Source organism: Chelonoidis abingdonii, chromosome 7 (genome assembly GCF_003597395.2).
Source record: "Chelonoidis abingdonii isolate Lonesome George chromosome 7, CheloAbing_2.0, whole genome shotgun sequence".
Taxonomy (NCBI): domain Eukaryota; kingdom Metazoa; phylum Chordata; order Testudines; family Testudinidae; genus Chelonoidis; species Chelonoidis abingdonii.
In genome coordinates, this window is record NC_133775.1 from 11,194,136 (window position 1) to 11,214,434 (window position 20,299).

The 20,299-nt window shown below is 38.0% G+C and overlaps 1 protein-coding gene across 1 annotated transcript; it reads left to right on the top strand.

Annotated features, from left to right (window-relative positions):
• Positions 1-435: 435 nt before the first annotated feature.
• On the top strand, positions 436-14,205 carry BTF3L4 (basic transcription factor 3 like 4). Its single transcript, XM_032768431.2, has 6 exons — positions 436-637; positions 2,873-2,936; positions 4,190-4,303; positions 6,694-6,895; positions 9,416-9,475; positions 10,485-14,205. The coding sequence occupies exons 1-6, from the start codon at positions 471-473 to the stop codon at positions 10,529-10,531; spliced, it is 654 nt and encodes a 217-aa protein (XP_032624322.2). The 5' UTR covers positions 436-470; the 3' UTR covers positions 10,532-14,205.
• Positions 14,206-20,299: the final 6,094 nt, after the last annotated feature.

Sequence of the window (20,299 nt, forward strand, 5' to 3'; positions counted from 1 at the left end):
AAACCTGGAATCCTGAGAACTAGCCCATCAGGCTGCTAACTCTAGTCAACTGGCGACTGGAATCTTCTTGGGACAAACTACATCGGTTTGCAACCCTGATCTCACTTGTACTGTCCCATTTTGCAAACGCCACGTCTTTTTTTTTGCAAAAAAAAAACAAACCCAAACCAAACAAACCTAGGACCTAAGAGAATGCAACTTCCTTGCCTACTGCACTGCAGAAATAGACCAATAGTCTCCTCCACCCTATACGAGAATAGTCCGTAATAGACTACAGTGCATGGCCCTAAGGCAGAGCCCTGCAACAAGCTCCACGCCGTCTCCTCCTACAACTCCCAGAATGCACTACCTCGACCTGGTTCTAGAATCCCTGTACGTGAATTGCATGCTGGGACTTGTAGTTTCCCCCTGCAGAGTGGACGCGCAAAGCGAAAGGGAAGAGGAGGGAGCTACCTACAATTTTCCATGAGATGCAAATAACTCGGTGTCCCTTCCAATCGGAGGTGAGAGGGCGGGGCCCAGGGTCCCGTGGTCCGCGGCCTCCTTTCTCTGTGCGCCTCTCATTTCTTTCCCTGCTTGGCGTGGCCGCCATCTTGTTCTTGCCGCGTGTTGTTTGCGGAGGGGTTGCCGGACTCAGGTGAGAACTTTCTATTTCCTCCTCTTCTCCACCGTTTCTCTACCCCCTCGTCCCCGCACCGCACCCTCCCATCCCCCCCTTCTCTCTGCGGCGCGGCCCGGCTCGCAGGGGGGAGGAGCAGTCGGTGCCGTGAGGGGCATGGGCCTGCCCGCTGCCTGAAGGGAGCTCGGCTTGTTCTGCGGAGTCTTTCCCCCTCCCCTCAGGGCTGGTCATGGGGGGCCCCCCCAGGCAGGGACCTTTCCCTCCCTTGGAGCTGGATGTGGGGGAGGGGGTCTTTTCTCCCACCGTAGACCCCATCGGCGCCAGGGTTGGATATTGGGAGGGCCGCCTCCTTTCCAAGGCATGGACCCTCTGGATATTGTGTGGGGGTGGAGGTGCTGCTGCCCTTGGCTATAATCACTTCCCCAGTGCTGGATTGTCTGGGGAGCGGGTGCTGCTCCCCTTTGCTATAATCACTTTACATCTCAGGGCTGGATTTTGTCCCCTTCTCCTTTTCAGGGGCAGACAGCCCTTCCCTCCAGGCCTCTGGGACAATTAATATTGTGGGGATCTCTTCTGCACCCTCCTCCCACTGAAAATGATTGGGAATCCCCCCCTTCAGAAAACGAACATCTTTCTCCCACCTCCTTTTCTAAGGCTGGATTTTGGGAGGGCGGGCTGTCTCAGGATACATCCATTATAGAAACTCCTTCCTGTTAATCAGTGGTTCTCAAACTTTTGTAGTGGTGACCCCTTTCACATAGCAAGCCTCTGAGTGCGACCCCCCCCATAAACATTAAAAATCCTTTTTTTATATTTAACACCATTATAAATGCTGGAGGCAACGCAGGGTTTGGGGTGAAGGCTGACAGCTCATGACCCTTCCATATAATAACCTCATGACCCCCTCAGGGGTCCCGGCCCCCAGTTTGAGAACCCCTGCTGTTAATGTATGTGGAAGCTCAGGGATCCTTTCCCCTCGTAAGAGTACCACCTGAGGCTAGCACCTTTCTTTCTTTGCCAGTATGGAAGTTGTGAGGGGTTTCTTTCTTATCTCTTTACTAAACAGTGAAACATGAATGACTTCCTGGGGGCAGACCAGCTGAATGACTCCCAAATTTACTGTATGCAGAAGGTGTTGGGTGCGTTCTCCTTCTGATTATGACAGTTTTGGTTTTAAGAAAAAACAGTAATCCCATTTTATGCAATGAACACTTTAGCTCTTTATTATGTGAATGGTGTTGTGAGACAATGGTATTTGCATAGCCTGAATACCTAATAAAACTTATTCATTCAAAAATGTACTGAGATATTATTGAACTCTTCGAGATTAATCGTGGGTATGGCAACGAAAGCTTATATTTTAAAGCAGTCTTATGAAAGACTTCCTTTTCCAATGTCACCTTGCCACTTTACTTTAATAAAGTGCAGTAGTTTTAGAAATGACTGTTGTGAAATGCATGCTGTTTTAGTACGTAAATTGAGTTGCCTGACTTTCAGCTGTATTATAAGTTTATTGGAGTTGGGGGGGGGGCAAACACACTGATAGGACGGTAAATTAATATTAAAGTTAGGATAATATGTTAAATGTGACGTTGAATTTCCTGGCTTCTGTCAGTTTGTTTCAGAATGCCATTTCTTCTGCTAACATATATTTTCTTGTGCATGTTGTCATTTAGATCAGGGGTTCTCAACCTTCTTCTTTCTGAGACCCTCCTCCTCCTCTCCCAGCATGCTATAAGAGCTCCACAGCCTGCCTGTTCCACAAAAACTCTTTTTCTGCATATCCAGTAGATTAAAAGCCAGAGCTAGCATTAGGGGTAGCAAGCAGGGCAATTGCTTGGGGCCCCACTCCACAGGGGGCCCGCAAAGCTAAGTTGTTCAAGCTTTGGCTTCAGCCCTGGGCAGTAGGGATCAGGCTTCAGCCTCAGGCCCCAGTGAGTTGAACACCAGTCCTACTCTGGTTTATTTTGGCAGACCTCCCCTGAAACCTGCTCATGGGCCCCAGATCCCTGGTTGAGAACCACTGAGTTAGATGATATGGCTTACATATAGTATTGTCTTTAGCTCTTGTTAGCAAATGTTTTTGTTGCTTATGGTATTATTTTAAAGGACATTACGATGAACTTGAAAATTTATAATGTACGTTTAAAATATTTTTAAATAAAGGCAGAGTCATATAAAAATTGAGATGATTTGTGTAATAAACTTAAAATTTAACATCATGCTAATAGGGTCAGTATACTTATTCTTCAGACACAGCGTCATGAATCAAGAAAAGTTAGCCAAGCTTCAAGCTCAGGTCCGAATAGGCGGAAAGGTAAGAGGAAAACAACATTAAATTCATAGAGAGACCTACCATATTTTATTTTCTTTGTATATTTTAAGAGTCTGAAATAATACTGCTGTTATGATCAGGATCATAGCATGTTGGAGCCTGGAAAGTATCTTTCTTTAAATCCAAAACAATTGGTTGCCAATCCAAGGATATTTTATTCGATGACTTCATCTTTTAAATATACATTAGTTTAATGCCTAATTGTGGAAAGATGTTTGTGTTTATAGAAGTTTGTAGAATATAAACTTCATTAAATATGAAAAATACACTTTTACCATATTTGTAAGATGAGCTTAAATTTAAGATATTGATGAATTATCTTTCTGGCAAAATGAACTTTGTGCCTTTCTTAAAATAACTTTAGGAAAATAAGGAGGAGAACATCTTGAGAAAGGGAGGGCAGGAGAAGGAAAATGTAAATATTTCCTCTTATTGAGAACTTGCTGTAAAACACTTTGAGTTATAAATAAGCCAGTGTGAATCTCTTATATTGAACCATTTGAAACCCTTTGAAATCTTATACTGGAACCCTCAAAAACTTGTCCAGGTAAAGCCTAACATACTAAAATTTAAAAAAGGGTGAACCGAAAAGAACTTCGGGTCATGGGACTTCTCTATACTCTAGAGCAGGGGTCGACAACATTTCAGAAGTGGTGTGCAGAGGCTTCATTAATTCACTCTAATTTAAGGTTTTGCGTGCCAGTAACACATTTTAATGTTTTTAGAAGGTCTCTTTCTACAAGTCTATAATACATAACTAAATGATTGTTGTATGTAAAGAAAATAAGTTTTCTAAAATGTTTAAGAAGCTTAATTTAAAATTAAATTAAAATGCAGAGCCCCCCCAGACCGGTGGCCAGGACCTGGGCAGTGTGAGTTCCACTGAAAATCAGCTCGCAGTGCTGCCTTTGCATGCATGCTGCAGGTTGCTTACCCTCGCTCTAGAGAGATGGAGGTGGAGCATGCTGCGGTAGTATGATTTTAAATTTGTGGAAAAGTGTATCTTTTTGGAGAGAATTGTTCAGCTCTGAATCATTTGCTGTGAACTTTGGAAAACTGGGCCAGGTTGTCAGCCCAGACTTGATAATTATCAAAGCAGCTTTGACAATGTAAGTGCAGTATTCAGCAACTCCTTTTTGTTTAAATTAGTTAGTTGATATTACGGTACATGTGACTCCAGTGTCAGATTTTCAGAGTTGCTGACTAATGTTTCTTGCATTGTCTGACTTTTTCAGGGTACAGCTCGCAGAAAGAAGAAGGTGGTACACAGGACAGCGACAGCTGATGACAAAAAACTTCAGAGTTCACTCAAAAAATTGGCAGTAAATAATATTGCTGGAATTGAAGAGGTATAGTGGTATAATAAATTTATTGCCTTGTCTAAATGGTTCACTTTAAAAATGACAGCTAGCTAGATGTTGAAATGCTAAGAAAAGTTGGGTCTGATTCTCATCTCACATAGTGTAACTCCCTGACTTCAGTGAAGTTACTCCTGATTTACATAATTGGTGTAAATGATAACGGAATTTGCACCCCAATTACTTTAAGCTATTGGTATTGGAAACTGGCTGGTTGCCTGTGTTGCCTATACCTTTGAATGGCTGAAAAACAAAATCTACTCATATGATTTTTTTTCTTAGTAAAATTGGTTTGTCTGAATTTGATTACAGTTAAACATTTCTGACTCTTAAATTAAAGTTCTTTGGTAAGCAAAACAGCATGCCTGATGCTGTACAAAATGTAAAGGAGAAACATAATGTGGACCTCTTTCTAGATTGCAAGAGTTGACTACTATTCTGTTACATGGAAACAATCACATGGAGCAGATTTTTTTAAACATTTTCTAAGACACTAAATACTCGCTCTCTACATATGATCCTAGTTAGCAGGATCTGGCCCAACTAGACAGTAATGGAACCTCTTCAATGTTTTTAGCATATCTTTTTAAAAAATACACATTTTATAGGAACATCAGAGTTATTTTAACATTTACCTTCCTGAGGAAGTTGACCTTCCCATGTGCCATTGTGTACAAATGAAGAGAATGCTGAGATAATATGTAGAGAGAAGTGACCATCAATTAAATGTTGCAGTATTTGGCTGAAGAAATGTAATACAAGTGGCTAATTTTAAATTTCATATTGTGTATGTGGAGGCGTGCTCCTTCAAGAGGTCCTAGTGCCTCTTATAGGTGACTATGAATTATCCTAATTTTCTTAGACCATTTATTTGAGCACCATTAGTGTGCTCTGTGCTGTACAAAATTCAGAGATAAACACAATCCTTTCTTCCCTTTACCCAGAGCTTAAAGTCTTAATGCACAGACAAAACTCTTCAGATACAAACTGTTCTGGGAAACTGAAGCGATGATATCTGGACACTGCTGGCTTCCATTTTAATGACTAGGCCTTCACTCCTGAAAGTTGTTCCACTTGGCCAGACCCACATTGACTTTAGAGGGCTCTATCTGTGCGGGACAGCTTGTAGGATTGAAGTGTGGATGTGTAAGAGCACTTATCAGTGAGTTGGGTTAAGAATGGTGAACTGTTTAAGTAAGAATGATCACCATGCATACTGAGATCTGAAACAAGTTCCAGGCATAAAGGACATCGTGCACCTTTGAGAACTGTTGACTAATCTAATTCTAAATTATTTTAAATTAATCTTTATTGTGTAGAAACATTCCCTAGGCACTCAAATCTTCAGTATTTGTTTTTAATCTTAGTCTCTGCCTTTTCCCCATAACATCTCAGTTAAAAACAAATTGAATGGCTATAATAAAAAAACAAAACAAAACACAATGTTATAAATATGCTGCAATTGACTATGTTTACCAGGACTTTTTCTTTCCTTATTTTAAAATAAAGACATTTCCAAAACCCTCTTATTTTACACTCATTCTTTCTCAGTTTCAGAAAAAAAAAATACCCTTCATTTTCTTTCCTTCTTCATCTAGTTTAAAACAAAACTCAGATATACTTTTCCTCTTTAGAGGCAGAAATGGACTAGTGGTCCATCTAATCGCAGTGGCTAATTCCAGACGATTTAGAAGCAAGTGAAAATCTTCATCATACCTATGGTCAAGGTCAACACGCAAAGGGACATTGGTGTGATTGTGTGGGCATAGAGGTCTGTAGCAGCAGAATTGGAGCCTAAGGATCCCGTGATGTGCATGGGTGGATCCCTGCACTCTCACAGATTCCTTTTGACTTCAGTAGGACTTTGTGCAGGTATAGGGGTCCATCTGTGTGCATCATATTGCAGTATTTGGGCCTACATTTTCAAGTATTTACCATGGAAGCAGGAGGCGCATTTATTTTTCCCTCTGATCTCATCCCAGATGGTAATTGGCTTATGCTCTGGAGCATGATGATTTATATAAAGTGTTGTCCTTGGGCAGGTCACTTTTTAACCAAAACAATTAATTTAACTGTATGGTAACACAGTAGAACACAGTAATCCATTGCTTGCTCACGTGCTTATCTGAATACTAGTTTCATAAAGGAACTTCAGCTCTCAAATTTTGTCTTTCCATTCAATGTGCATGTCCTTCTACTATAAACCTATATTCCATTTCCATACAGAATTGTAGAGACTTCTCTAAACTCTCTAAATATAGGCTTGAATATTTAAAAATGTTAATATAAACAATGTTGTTTTGCAGCATTTGTACAGACAAAACTATGAGAGTATATTAGTGAAATGCGTGAAATGTACTAATTGTTCTGTATTTAAATAGGTGAATATGATAAAAGATGATGGAACAGTTATTCATTTCAACAATCCCAAGGTCCAAGCTTCCCTTTCCGCTAACACTTTTGCAATTACTGGTCATGCAGAGGCTAAACCGATCACAGAAATGCTCCCGGGAATCTTAAGCCAGCTTGGTGCTGACAGTTTAACAAGTCTGAGGAAGTTAGCTGAACAGTTCCCGAGACAAGGTGAGTGTCCCTATTTGGATCGTCTTGTTGAAAATTTTAAAAAAGTTGTATCACCTTTTGGAAAAGGTTTGGGGTACAATTTTCCAAAGTGCCAGTGTAATGTAGACCCTCTGGAAGACTTTATACTTGGCCTAATACTTTGTGTTTACTAATCCAGATAAATCACCAAAACTATTTTCACAGTAAACTTCACTTGTTCTTATGAGAGATGACCTTCTCATGCAATACAGTTTTCTTCTATATTAATTGTACTACTTTTCCTAACATCTTCACTAGCACAGAATATCTGAAACAAAATATCACTGCATTAGACTTAATGCTTTCTACTTTATGATATGAGTAGGCAGCTTAAATCTCCCTGAATTATAACATTGTGATCATTAGCTTTCCATGTATTTTCTGTTTGACTTGCTGATAGATGTTGGATTTTTATCAATTCCAAAAGCACTTTCTGTTCTCATCAATATCACCATGATATAAACTGTTCTGCTCTTCACTTAATATTGCTATCCACTTAACAGTGCTGTAGTAATGTAATGAAACACCTATTTTCTCTCTGTTTCAACACTTTTTTGTGTAGGCCCAGCTATGTGGAAAAAAAGGCAATTTTTTTCAGTTACAAGTTAGGCATGTTGTCAGTTGTACTGTGTTTTAAAATACTCTGGAATATTGAGTATATGGTTTCATGACTTGATGAAACATGTCTTCTATTTTCAGGAATATAGAATGAAATATAAAAAAGGTAGATTGATATAAATTATTATTTCTAAACTGAAACTTTTAACTTGATAGAAATTTTTGCAAGCATTGAAGTAACTTTTATAGGCAGAATAAAAGGTTAGTGATAGCTATACAGATAAAATGCTGGTGCCATAAAATCGGTTGAGGAAGATGCATATTATAACAGTTGGAATAAACTAGTTAACTGATACTTTGAAACATCTTTGATAATGCTACACTTTGATATTGAACACTTATTGTAGTGAGATGTTTACCTAAAATGCTGCTTTAAATACATAAAACTAACAGTAATTCAAGGTTCACCTGGATATAGGAGTCGGTTTCTTCTGTTAAGGAATTCATTTTGAAGTAATCATAGTCTTAAATAAAATATTTTCCCCCTCTAAATCCATAATGGGTTCAATGCTCACCACCTCTCTTTCCATTTTTCTTAAAAAAGCAGCCATACACTTGAAACTTATTCTCAGATCATTAAAAAGTGAAACTGAATTACGTTTTTCCTCTTTTTCATTGCACATATTTAGTGTCCCAGTGTCTCATCACTTTGTAAATCCTTTAGAATTGTGATACACTGGTAACAGTTTAAAGGCTTTGTCTTACTGAAAGATATACAGTACTTGATGCAGCCTGTATTGTAGCATCACAATGGACTACTGGAAGGGATATGTGTGGCAGAGAGGGCAGGAGCTGGTGTTTTGAATTTAACATTCTATTTGGGGGAATGCATCTTAGCTCTTTGAAACCTGTCAATTTTGAACTTCCTTTACAATTGCTAGGCTATCAATCAACTTTCTTAGGAAAAAGAGGTAGAAATGGGGAGTCACCTTTTTCAATACTGTATATTTTTCATCAGTCCTTATTAAAATATAGGAGGCTTAAGCTTTAAAAACAGAGGCTGAGCAAGCACAGTAGTTAAACTTAGTGCACAATGCTATTATCTGTATAGTTGTAAACTCCCATATTGGAGTTTATAGTTTTTCATTTCATGTTGTGTATTGATGAAACTAGAGTCCTTACCCCTACACTCATTCAAACAGAGAGAAATCCAATTTTTATTTTCAATCTTTTTTATTTATACTTTTTTAAAATATTTTTGAACAAGCTCTAAAGAAAGCATAAAATATATAGATGTAAAATGGAACTAGGTAATACCTACTGCTTGTTCTAAGGTCCAACAAATTTACCCATCCCCAAGAGAACCAAGACAATTTAAATATATATTTTAATTTTTTTTACTTTCCCTATGTTTTAGAAGAGCCAAGAGTTCAATTCAAGACAGAAAAAAAACAAATAATTTTCTCTGTTACTAGTAGCCATAAAGAAAAAAAATCCAATTTGTCCAAATTTCAAATAGAGACATGAGCCCATTCTGATACATTAAAAATCTTTGCAACCAGTCCACATTAATACACTTCTGAAGATGTTACAGAATTTCTGTGAGTAATAGGAAGGAAAACTGGTAAGAAGGAATTGTTCTGTTCTGTAGTTTTTCGCATTTTTGAGTAGATAGGTTGAGGGCTCCAGTACTCTTAAAGCTGTAGTTTTATTTAAATAGAACTTACAGGGGAATGATAGGTTTCTTATGGATCCCTGAATGGGAATGCTGTACTTTTCAGAATGGTCTCGCCTTACTGTAGTAACCTCCAACAGAAATCAGAAAATATCCACTTCCTGTTTTAACCTATAAATTATGGCTTTTGTTTTGTGAGAGAGTAGTATTGTATAAATGGGACTAATTGTTGTGTTAAAACATATACTTAACACACAACTTTTTTATAGTGTTGGATAGCAAAGCAACAAAATCTGAAGACATTGATGAAGAAGATGATGATGTTCCCGGTAGGTTTACTAGCTCATTCTATTTCTTCAATTTGAGATTATTAGTTACCATTCTGATTATATATTTAGATTTGTGCAGCTATATTTCTCTTGCATTTAGAGAGGCAGTTTGGTATAATGGACTGATCATGGAACTGAGATAAGGAACTCGTGAATTGCAGATTTCACACTAATTTACCATGTGGCCTTGGGCAAATCACTTAACCTATCTATGTCTTACCATCTGTAAAATAAGGATAAATACTATCAGGGTTTGGGGGGATTAACTATTTAATATTAGTACAGTGGCTTCAGGATGTAAAATGCTATATGAATTTTAAGTAGTAATCATTGGGTTATCTTTTCAGATCAGACTGTTTAAATGCGTGTTCATTTCTGTAATAGGAGTTACTAAGCTCCACCTACTGCCAGGTTCTGAAAATTCTCTTTAAAAGAAAAAAAATAAAATCTTAAACTGGGAACTTAAAGCCACATGCCATTGTTTTTAGCATTGTTCTTTTGAGTAGATTGTTGGGAACTATTAATTTGTGTTTTGTAACACAATGATCTTCTCTATTCATCAGTGTAATTTATTATCTAAGGCTGAAATTCGATCTCTGGGGTTGACATGCTGTTTGACCTTGATGGTCCATAGGTCTATTTTAAAGTTTCTGACCAATTTCACATCTAAATCCTAATTTTAAAAGGTGCTAACTACTCGCCAGTCCAAGTGAAGTCAGCAAGAGCGCCTCTGAAAATGAGATCTAGGCATCTTATGTTGAGCATCCAAAGTTAGTGGATGTTTTAGAAATTTAGGTCTTAACCTTCCTGTGCCTCAAGTTCTTCATTTTTGCAAATGATACCCCTTTTGCAAAATCCTTTGAAATCTCTAGGTGAAAAGCACTATGTAATCATTAAGTATAATTAATAACTATTTGGTATCTTAGGTAAAGTTACATAGTTTCTTTAAAAAATATGAAGACAGTGTTATTGGGGAAATGATTCTATTAAATATTTCCATCTCTTTCAGATCTCGTAGAAAACTTTGATGAAGCGTCAAAGAACGAAGCGAATTAAATCATTAATAGTTCTGGAAGCTGGCATGGACTAGATTTAAGAAATCAGCTATGTGGTTCCAAAGTTTTACAGAAACAGAGAACATCACCTGTTAATAGTTCAGTAATATAAATATTTTGTATTTTAATTATGCTGTTTGTTCAGCATTTTCTGTCAGTTGATTTTGCATTTTGCACTTACTCCCAGGATCTACTTTTTCGGTCAAAAAATAAGAATTGTCAGTGCAGTTTGAAGGTGTGTGCATGTGCATATGTGTATGGTGTGGGTGTACATATAGTGGAGAACAAATTGGAGATCAGTTCTATTTAACCTTCCCTTTTCCCTCAGAAGTAGAAGTAAAACAAATCTTTTTGTTGTTACTTTTTATTCCCACCAAATAGTGCACAGAAAGTGGTGAAAAGTGAAAGTCTTACTTGTCCACATTTCATTAATTCAAGGCATTCTGCCATTAAGACTTGGGTTTAATTTGCTGTGTTAACTATTGTACTTGCAAATATGTATCTCTTCCATGTTGAAAATGTTCACATGCTATTTGCTATCAACCTCATGTTGGTTCCAAATGATACCAAAGACAGGATATTTACAGCCTGTTTGGTGTGGTAACATTTGTAAAAATCAGACCTAGAAGGTTTGCTTATTTTTCTTTTTAAAATTCCTTTCTCTCTCGCTGTGTCTCCCTCTACTCCTCCTTTAACTTTAGCCAGCTCTTATCAGCCTTCATTTCGAGTCCCTTATTATAGAACTGATGTTTGTTCAACCCATTCCACATAGACTAAGCAGTATGTTCTCCTCTTGATTATGTGGGTATACTTCCCAGGAATATTACTTGCTAATTGTAAGAGAAGATTAGTTCTCTCTACCATCCAGAAGAGCTAGGTCGAGTCAGCTCTTGAACTTGGACATCCAGTTGGTAACAATTCAGTGCATTAGTTTTGCACAATAACATACTGTTGCTTAAAGGACTTTGTTTGAGCTGTTCCAGTGCCATAACTGTAGCTGCTAGGAGCTGATAAGACACTGTCATTCTCCAGGGCACTAGAAATGAGGAGTGTCTTGTGGATGATATTTAATGTGAGAGAAAGAGGTCATTGATCATATTGCTGTAGCCTCCTGCTGAGCAGTTTGTGCAATGGCTCAAGGGATTTTTTTGGCCTATCTAACTTTGCCTGTAACCTACCTCTAGGTTTGGTGTCATGGCTATAGTAGCTTATTAAAAACCACAAACCTTCCGTAGGCATGCAGAGGACTTTGGAAGTATCACTGGTATATTGCAGTATTTTCTGAACCTTCCTTCAAAATGCTCAATGTGAATCCCTTTGTCTGAGGCTCTTTAAAGGTGCTTGATGTAACTTGCATTACAACATAGTTGGCATCACTGTTAACCTGTATCAAGGGCAGCGGTGGCTTAGGAAAGCCATTTTTCTCTACATCTGTCAGCTAAACTATAGCTTAATTCTGAGACATATCAGCTTTCTACGTAGGTTCATACACTAGATAACTAAAATACAAGGCTATCAGTACATGAGAGTTCTAGTGACATCAGTGTAAACTGCAAAAGCAGAGCTCTTGTGGTTTGTCATCTGGACTCAATTTATTTTATAGACTTGTTCAGTTTTCCTGTTATATTTTATATAATACATGGATCTTACTACAAAATAAAACAACAATACAAAAGAGGAAATGTTCCCTCTTGTGTGTCATTTCCTTCTCCCAGTAGCACCTGTTGAGGAACGTGTTGATGCAGCTGCTACTTTAAATAGCATTACATTCATTGTCATATTGCATTTGATAACTAACAGGAAAGCTTATTGGATTGGGATAGATCCTTCAATACGTTGAGAAAGCCCTTAGGCTTCTCACCTTCTCCATCGCTTTTCCCATTCGTACTAGATGGGACTCCCTTCACTCTCATGGCTACTCCAACCTTCTGCAGATTGTTGCTGTTGGTTAATGAAAATCTCTTATTCTTTCACACACATACAAGCTGAGCAAACTGCCCTTCCAATGCCTCTTCTGGCCCAGTGAGCAGAGAAAGGAGACTAGGAAACAACCTTTCAGCTTTGCAGAGCACTTCCACTAGTTAAGTGATATGAATGAAGAACATTTAAAAGTTGCAACTGCACTGACTTTACAGATATCCAGAATATTTTTTCACTACCAATCATTTAGTTACTGAAAATCCACATATTGTAGTATAAAGCATTGATTTCTGGAATCGCAAGTGTGGTTAAAAAAAAATATTTGGAAGAGTAAAAACAGTAAGGATCTGGGGTAAAAATGATTTGGTAAGTTTGTAATCAGACTTACTGTTTCATGCGCAAAAGAGAATCTTTTTAATTTTTGCTATTTGGTCATTGTAACCCTCATTGCTCACCGATGTTTGGAAACCAGCAAACTATATGGGCTATGTAAACATTATTTTTCTTTTTTTTACTGTATCCGAAAACTGTTGACCACTTTTGATTTGCTGCTGAAATGCTGGAGGTTATAGAAATCCATTAAACTGATTTTAATTGAAAGTAACCCACCAAGGCTCTTGTGGAAAATAGCTAGTGTTCCTTTCTATATAGCTAGGAAATGCCTGGAATAACCTTTGTGCACACCGACAGGAGTATAAAAAATTGAGTGTGTGTAGTATAAAGGCGCCTAATTTTGAGATGTATGAATACTATATTAAAGGTGCCAGGTGTGTGGTTTTCTTTACACTATGGGATCCAGTGTATCCACTTGGAGCCCTGAGGATTTCCTATTTACAACTCATTTCAGTGGTCCATTCTGAAGGATAACTACACCGGTCTTTTTAAGAGCCCTGTCATTACTTCCCTTGACCAAGACATTATTGAATTACCTGACGCCCCTTTTCTTTCCTTGTTTAGGCAGACTACAGCACCTGGTAATCTAGATTGCACAAGTCAGTATGTTAACTTAGTTCTCTGCTGGGAGTGAGTTACATGGTTGTGGTGTCCAACTCTTGAGAAAACTCCTATGCTCATGAATCTTCTGCTTCTGGATGAGAGTTTTATTGTTGCAGTGAACATAGCTGTAAAAGGTCGTGGGTGGAGAGGGAAAGTTGACCTTGAATTGGACTCTGTATTCATGGGATGCTAGGGCAGAGTTTGAAGCATTGGGTTATGTGCTCGCGGTGACCTGAGATGCTCTGTAGATGGGCTGTTGTGGTTTATACCAGATGAAGCTGTATCAGGGTTGTGGCTTTACTCTTAGATATAAAATGAAATAATCAAGCTGGAGATTGTAAGTTGGTGTTTCAGTGTAGCTAAGTCTGCCCAATAAGGTATGCATTCTTCTGGCCCACCAAAGATGGAAGTGGCCAATTTTTCATTGCTATGGCTGTTGGGTTGTCAAGTAGCAGTGAAGCATATAAATGGATCTGAAGGCTAGAAACTGATGTAACAATCTGTGGGCAGATGCCCTTAGTTTTGGGGGATGTTAAAGAGGAGGCAGCTACTTGACATCACTCTCCACTTCCCTCCAGCATCATTTCCATTTTGCCTCGGTTCATCTTTATCCCACTGATCTCAGCTAGTCTTTAATAAAACTGGGAGGTTGTGTTATTTACTTTTTGACCTTTCCTAACACAAATGTTTGTCTACAAGGAAGACAGAGATGTTTCCTTCACTATACTGGGTCTTGAAATAAAGCGTCAAGTCATAAAATTACCAAGTTTCAATGAATATATTTCTGTAACAAAATATACAACAGAAGAAAGTTGGCCTCAAATTTTCTTTAAAAAACAATTGTAAATGTAGTTTGTGCTGAAGGAGCTCTTGTTAGAACAAGTAATTTGGCTCTTGCTACATGTACTTTCCATTTGTAATAATAATTGTTCATTTTAATTAGCATAAAATACCATTTAGCTTTTCACAGGTTCTTTTTAGATATTGGAAACCCGTCAGTACATGGCCCAAGCCAGGGAAGCTAATGATCCAACCAGTAGACCAAATTCGGTAATGAATCCTGGTCACATCACATGCCACCTGCGGCACATTGCGTGTAAGCATTAAAAAAAAAAAAATCCCCACGCATCTGCACATGAGGCATAGCATTTCACAGTATAAGCCATTTCATTGAGGGCACAGTTATCAGCCATATAACAGATTTCATTGCTATCCAAAATGTTACAAAAGGGTTGTTCTTCAACTATTTTTTAACCAAAAAAAACACCCTTATGCTGTTGACCTTTGATCCCCACGGCCTTTAAAGGATTATATAGTAAATGTTATGTTATGCTGTCCAAAATATTCCTCTTCTTTGAAATTAGACTTAATCTAATCATCTTAATTTTATTTTACTTTTAAACCATAAAAATTGAAATTCGGCTGACATTAAGATTCTGATTTTTAAAGCTGCAAAAACCAAAGAAATTCTGGTTTAAGGCTGAATCTGTATATATAGGGGCTTAACTGTACTGTATAGATAGGCAAAGTGTTCTTTCCAAAGTCTTGTCTCCTGCCTCAAGATTACCTTCAGGACACTTGAATGAGAAGAAAAGGGCATTCATATAAAATGAAGAATTGGAGATGACAATCATCTTTGAAATAATCACTGAAGAACTGAATATTAAAATCAGGATGAACATGAAAAGACCAAAATCATGTCAGTTTGAATGTGAAAAAAACAAAAGATCAAGAAATTATTAAAGCAAGAATATTAGGTGCAGAGGTGAATCAAAGCTTGGTGACTCATTTCAAGGAACTTTTGCATCATTAGGAGGTGCAAGTGTGTTCTCTGTTTTAAAAAGATCATATAGTACTCGCTCAAAGAAGATTAAAGACTGAAACGATACCAAGAAGGCGGAACAGAAATGTAGGCTGGAAATAGTTGTGCTTTCTACCAAATTAGATAGGAGGATGATCAAAACTAAACCAAGCGAAGCATTTTGAGGACCGAAAGATAAATACTTAGCACTTGTATAGTGGTATGCAACCCCTGTGCTCTCACCAACTCAGACAGAGTAGATTAATATTTTTCTCCATTTCCAGATGAGGGCAGAAATGGTTTCAGAGAGGATGACTTCCTTAAGGCAAGACAGCACATCAGTGACCTAAAATAGGAGTTGCCAGGCCATGCAAAAAAAAAAAAAAATCACTACATATGTGATGGCATGTAAAGCAAGACGCATAAAGGCCAAGTTACAGTCAGCAATGAGAAGAGGTGAATTGGATGTTCTTGTTTTGTAATGGCAACAATAAGGCTTTTATCATGTGTAGAATGAGGGAGTGAAAAAGATATAAATACCAACACTCTTAGCTGTACATTCAATTGATATAAAATAAGGTAATCTTAAATATACAGTAATCACTGAAATTAATGATTCAAGGGAAGATAAGTTCTAAACTGGATTCTTCTATTTTAGGATTTCATGTGCATAAATGTAAATGATAAATATTAAAAAAAATATATATTTTACTAACAATCTTAAAACCCCAAAAGACCTATTTTAGGTTTATACTCTGCTTTGTTGGCTATTGAGTGCTCTGGGAACATCCTGACGATTGGACAAATAAAACATTAGAATTTCATCTGATTTACTACTGAAAACTTTTTGAGATATATTACTAGTTTGCTACCCCTGAATTTGTATGCAATGGAAAGGAGTGCACGCAGTCAGCAATACATGCTATGGAATTTATTGGATTTTCATAGCTTATCTACTCCATATTCAGTCTATTTTGTACAGAATGAGTGAGAGCTTCTATCACAGGCTTATTTAATTACCAGTATCCTGAAATTTTTCCCATGCCATATAATACCAATCTTGATCTTGGTTTTTAATTCTAAGGGTGCAAACAATTACATGCTCTTCATTGTTTCGTACAAAAAGGTTACTGCACCTGTCCATTTCATGCTATTTAATACCATAGATAATTGAGAGACCTCTGGTTCCAGATTGGTGAGTAACCTGTCTAGCAATTGCAATAATGTGTGCTTTAGGAATGAACTTTTTAACTGGCTTATTGCATATCTTATCAGCTGTAGTACTCTATGGTAAATAAAACTATGCATTAGTGAGGTTTCAAAATCCTGACCAATCAAGAAACAGAAGAACTCCAATCACATGTGTGGTAATAGAATAGGCGGTGTTTGTTTGGGATTAGAGCATGAGAGTAGGACTTGGGAGACCTGGATTTTGTTTCTAACTTTACCACTTGCTTTTTGTACATCTTTGACCAATTTACTTAACCTCTTACTTAATCTCTCTTTATTAGTTTCTAGAGCTGTAAAATGGGGATAATGTACATGTTCATAAATTACTTTGAAATCATCAGAGACATAAGTGGTAAGTATTGGTACTGTTGTTTTATTACCAAATATCTTTGAGCAAGTAAGGGAATTTTGAAACCTCACTATGTAGTCTGTGCTTTTGAAAAAAGAAAAGTGGAATTCTGTCTGATAAATATTGTCAGTTAAATAAAGATTATCTTTTGGACCGAAGTCTACATGATCACTAGTGATGACTGACATTATATATGTTGGGCAAACTAAATGCATAATACACCTGGTTTCAAAGAAATACAGAATGCATATACTGCTGTAACTAAAAATATAAAATATTTTAAATGCAATGAAAAATTGTAGTTGTATTTTGATGTTGTCACAATTAATTGATTTTCAATTTTTCAGTCTAAAGGTTATTTCTTAGTTTTGTCTCCTGAGGGTTCCTTCTTAATTGGACCTATCTATTAGTAATAGTCACTAGTTTTCCTGAAGGTTTGGTTTGTAAATCAGAACATAGAGCTTAGAATGACATTTACTGGCATTTTATAAAAACTTTTTTTTTTTAAATTCCTTGCTGTTGACATCTTTTGTAAGTCTCTGCCATGCATCTTGAGAGGAATGTGGTCACCCCAAACTCACGATGACAAACTTCATTGCATTAGCTACATCAAATGCAACATGATCTATATAAGTCACTTAAAAATATGACTCTACAATTGAAGGACTGTTTCACGTGGTTTTCATCTTCTTTTGTAAGGTGTGGCAGTAACATTAACTACTTTAAAAGCATGCATTGGAAGCAATCAAAGTTCCATACAACATTTTAAGTCCCCCGTCAACACAGCATATTCCTGGGCTCAGTAATGTATCTGATATTAAAGAGATGCTACACTATATAGGAGATTAAAGTGTAACACCAAGATCTGGGGGAGGGAGAGCTCAGTGGTTTGAGCATTGGCCTGCTAAACCCAGGGTTGTGAGTTCAATCCTTGAGGGGGTTATTTAGGGATCTGGGGCAAAAATCTGGGGATTGGTCCTGCTTTGAGCAGGGGGGGTGGCCTAGATGACCTCCTGAGGTCCCTGATATTCTATGATGTATTAAAATTAGAAAATAGACCTGAGCCAAATCCATATGCTGTTTGTAACAATGGACTAAATTCATTCCTGATATGTCACCAGTGCAGGAAGTCTGTTACACCAGAGGTGAATCACTGTAAGACCAATCTTGAAATTGGAGGAGGGTGGCTCTTGGTTCTTTTAGTCATTGGGGAGCTCTGTCATCTTTGAAAGGGCAAGCATAGGTGAAGCTGAAGTTCTCTCTTACTGAAATGGCTGGCTTCAGGCTGACTCCCTTGTTATCATTTGAAGATAGTGCTCTTGTTTTGTCTTAAACAAGTAAACAGAAAGGTGGCTCTGAGGAACATGATTATACTAATTAAACAATCCTGCCTAACTAAATTCAAGGATGCAGGGCAGAAGCACATCACAACAATAGCCAGAACTAGTGATGACAACTGTCAGAAATAATTGCTGAAACAGAAAAGCTCTTAAGTATGTGCAACTTACCTTGAATAATGTATTTTTCTCCTCAAGCACCAGTTTGCAGAGACTGAAATGTCTTGTGGATTTGTAAAGAAACACCAGGGCAGTACTGCCCATCAACAGTTGGGTAGCCAAGGAGAGCAATTGAAGACAGATTCTTAAACAGGTCTTGCTGGTAGATCTGTGAGGGAATGTGGGCTACTGGTTAGAGCAGAGTACTGGGACACTGGGTTCTATTTCTGACTGTGGCATCGATTCACTGTGTAAATTTGAGGGAAGTCTTGTAACCTCCAGTGTCTTGGTTTTCCTTTTGTTTGTACAACTGGAGTTCCTACCTATCTTTCTTACTTGGATGTACTGCAGGGCTCAGTTAATATATAAATCACTATGAGATCTGTTTGGGTGAAAGGTACTGTAGGAAGTGCAAATGTTATACAAGCTGTTTCAGTTCCACATGACAGTTAAAAACAATTGTTTCAGAAACCAACATCTTCTCAGTATTTATGCTAGAAGTGTATCTGTTTACAGCTTGTTACATTGAACCTTCTCTCTACTATACATGATTCTGTCTTGGTACGTGATTATCTGTTAGCCTCTCGCACATGATATAGAGGTACATGTCCCTCTGAACCTTGTTTAAAGAGAGTTCACTTATTATCCTAAAAATAATTATATCCTGGGAGTAACAAGAAAGTAACAAGACTAATGCAACTAATCAAAATCTATTTTAGGGCTTCCCAAACTTTGTGTCCCAACTTTGTTACGTGGCTGCTCTGTTTCTTGCAACATCCTTGTGGATACTAGAGCAATTGCTTACATGGAAAAGTGATATTAGAAAGTAATGTATTTCTAGTTTCTTTTTAATGCAATTTAGCATCTGGAGAAAAAGGAAGAGCCAGTGCCATGTGACCAGCTCTCCAGGGACCACCAGCGAGTGCTGCACAGGCTACAGTCTGAGAACATCTGATCTATTCTAAAGACCACGTGTTAAGCTCAGGGCTGGCTCTACCATTTTTGCCACCCCAAGCAACAACAACAACAACAAAAAACCACTCAGACTTCCAAAGCAAAAAAAAAAAAGGTCACCTGGACTGTGCTGCCCCAAGAATGGACTGAATGCCGCCCCTTAGCATGTGCCGCTGGTGCCTGGAGCCGGCCCTGGTTAAGCTGGAAATGTCAAAATGTTGATACCCATAGGTAAGTGCAGGTTTGAGGCTTGCGGGATTGGCAATGAAATACCAAGTCTTTTCAGTACAAGTCTGACTAGGACACTGTGCCTAAGGATTCCACAACTCGCTCTTCATGAGTGGAGAAGTGCACCCCATGCAGAGCATGTTGCAGAATTAGGACCGTGTTTTTAGTCTCTATTATCATATAATATTTGGGTGGTTACTGATATGAAATGAATTGGTGATTTCCATTCAGTAGGGAAGTGTTTGCATTGCAATCAACGTCCCTTTTGGCAGCTTGAGGAGAGAGACCAATGAACAAATGGAACTTGGAACCTGAATCTTATCCCTGCCGGTGCTCCCTACACATTTGGGGCATACTGGCTTGGCAGGACAGCACATGGAAACCTGCGCTGCTGCCTACACTGTGCCTAGTCTATGCTGAAGGAAAGCACTTGCAGCTCGAGTGTTATCAATTTGGCACCTTTCACAAGCATTAGATTCACTGAATATGAAGACGGGGGAAAAAACATTAGAAACATAACAGGTCAAATCAGGTCAAATACATTAACCTGCATTTTTAATCACTGTAGTTTCTTTGAACATTTAACAGGTATTGTTTTTAAACAGCTATTTAAACCTGAGAGAAAGGTAATAAGATGTGAAGTAAAGGTGAGTTTGTGATGTGAAGGACTTGCCCTGCTACATGCACATGGAAAAAAATGCATACAATGTATAATCCTTACTTCTGCATCCTTCTGATCCAACTTTTACACCACTTTGCAAATGCACAGTATCCAGTGGTAGGTTTGCTTTTGAG